General features: G+C 56.9%; 1 protein-coding gene and 1 pseudogene across 1 annotated transcript in view; one reads left to right on the top strand and one right to left on the bottom strand.

Moving 5' to 3' along the window:
* Nucleotides 1-2,386, bottom strand: part of DPP9 (dipeptidyl peptidase 9) — a 34,954-nt gene that overhangs the window by 22,067 nt on the left and 10,501 nt on the right. The window contains exon 2 of the mRNA XM_006904224.3: nt 123-235. Within this exon, the coding sequence (XP_006904286.1) occupies nt 123-235 (113 nt within the window). The remainder of the gene's footprint in view (nt 1-122; nt 236-2,386) is intronic.
* On the top strand, nt 1,549-1,662 carry LOC112476102 (annotated as a pseudogene).

Here is a 2,386-nt window from a genome sequence, read left to right on the forward strand (position 1 = left end):
TGTGATACAAGGTGGGCCGAGGCCCTGGGAACTGAGGGCCCACAGAAACGGCGTGCGGCCTGATGACGCGACTCGTGCCCACCTTCCTCGCCCACAGGCAGGACCTGACAGGTGCAGCTCACCTGGAAATGGTCCAGCATCTGCTTCCAAGACAGGAGCAGCAGGGCCTCCTTCCGGACCTTCTTGGGGATCTCGGAGTAGAGGAGGGAGTTCTCTCGGCTGCCGTAAGGCATCCCTGGGGGGAAGAGGGAAAAACCAGAATGGGAGACCTGGCCCAGGACGGGAGGGCTCTCGGCGGGGGCCAGCCCCAGGCTCCTGTGGCTGGGCCAGCCGCTCCCTTCTCTTCCACATCACCTTGCCCGTGCCTCGTGGCTGCGCGCCTCCGCACAGGAGCCATGGCCCCAGTGCAGGCCGTATTGACAGGGTCTCCGCCACCGAGATGTCTGTGCGGCATAACTCGGCCTAAATTACTGGAGAAAAGCACACGAGACCCCCACCCCCATAAAAAAGGTGGCCAGGGATACCCAGCTCTCCAGAGGCTAGGCTGCAGTCCTGAACGTCCTTCTTATGAGGGCTTTTGCAAAGGCCGCGGATTAATCTGCGATTAGGGCAAACACAGAGGAACGAGGGTGGGTGTCTAACCCAACGTCTCTCCCCACTGGCACTGCCAACACTGGGGAAAGGTCATTTCTGTGGGGGGCCGTCCTAGGCACTGCGGGGTGTGGAGCAGCATCTCTGGCCTCGCCCACTGGATGCCAGCAGCACAGCCACTTGTGATGACCAGACGTCCCCAGACGTCACTCAGTGGCACCTGGAGGGCAAAACTGCCCCATCTGAGAACTATGGCTGTAACCTTTCTATAAAATGATAGCAGCTGCCCGTGAGGATTCAGTGTGGATTAAACGAGGTAAGAAATACAAAGCCCTTAGCGCAATGCCCAGGATGTGTCACTCAGAGACATCAGCATGATCCACAGGTAAGGTGCGGCTTGTCACGCTGTTACATCACTGAAGTTGAGGCGTGTCTTACTGTCGAAGTTTCTGCCTTATTCTTAGTGGCAAATGAAATAATGGCAGATCTTCCAAGAGGTAGTTTCTTTGGATGGAGACAGTACAACTGCTGATGAAGTTAACAGCAGAGCAGAACAAATCTCAGGTAGCCCTTGGCTCCCCCCGCTCTGTGCGACAATGTGGGGGACCAGGGTGGCAGCCCCAGCAGCAGACAGGAACGCATCGTGAGCTAACAGTCGATCACGGAACACTGAGCCCCCTCCGACCCGCTTTCGGTGTGAGCTGCTCCAGGAGGAAGACTGGGTTTGGCGCTGGCCTCCTCAGGGCGCCCGCGTGTGCGTCTCACTCTTAACACGAGATGACAGGTGGCCTCGCGCTCGGTGCCTCTGGAGCAGAGCCTAACAAATCGCATCTGTGCGCTTAGTTATCTGTACAGGTAGCTTCCCGATATGGCAGGTGACAGGGATTTCCCACTTAGGATAAAGTTGGCTCGTGAAGGATAATTAGTAAAAGAAGACATTTAAAGAAAATGATTAGGGTCTACGGCCATGCCGCCCTGAACAAGCCCGATCCCATCTGATCTCGGAAGCTAAGCAGGCCCTGGTTAATACTTGGATGGGAGACCGCCTAGGAAGACCAGGTGCTGTAGGCGTAAAAAAAATAAAAAATATATAAGGGATTGTAAGCTGACAAGATCCTTGCAGTCTGTGAGGTCAACCAAGGGTTGCCTCGCCTAAAAAAATAAAAAATAAAGAAAGAAAATGATTAGATTACCGAGGATTCCTTGGGTGGACACAAGAAAAATGCAACGCTAACTCAGATGTGTGGATGGGAAAGTCTCGATTTGATTTCTAAGGGTCCTGTAAGCTGCTCCGGTGTGACTCATCCCTAGCTAGAGGCCACCATGCTGCCCGGCCAGGCCGCCCGCGGAGTGCTCCGGACCGCCTGGCCTCAGGGCTCTCTGGGAGGGCCAGAGCTTCCCAAACAGGAAATCAGTGGTGTGGCCTTGCCAAGGACACCGGGCTGCCTCCCTCCCTAGCTGGTCAGTGAGCAACGACACTAAATGGCCTAAGCCAGCACACTCCTTGGATGAACTGCCCTCAGCACCTGCGACGGTGACAATCAGTGTGCAAGGCAGGGGTCTGAGATGACCCATGACAGCCACAGATTCCTGCCACCACTGCCACTGCTCCGCCTTCTCTCCCCAGCCACACCCCATCTTCAGGACAGCGCCTCCACCGCCAGCCCTCACCGGTGTGGCAGGTGGCCCAGGCCCTCGCAAGCGCCGTCTCCACCCCTGTGCGCCATGGCCGGGCGAGCAGCCTGGTGGAGGCATGTGACCCTGGCTCTGGGCGCAGGATGCAGGACGCAAGGAC

The sequence above is a fragment of the Pteropus alecto genome, unplaced genomic scaffold, assembly GCF_000325575.1.
Source record: "Pteropus alecto unplaced genomic scaffold, ASM32557v1 scaffold30, whole genome shotgun sequence".
Classification (NCBI taxonomy): Eukaryota; Metazoa; Chordata; class Mammalia; order Chiroptera; family Pteropodidae; genus Pteropus; species Pteropus alecto.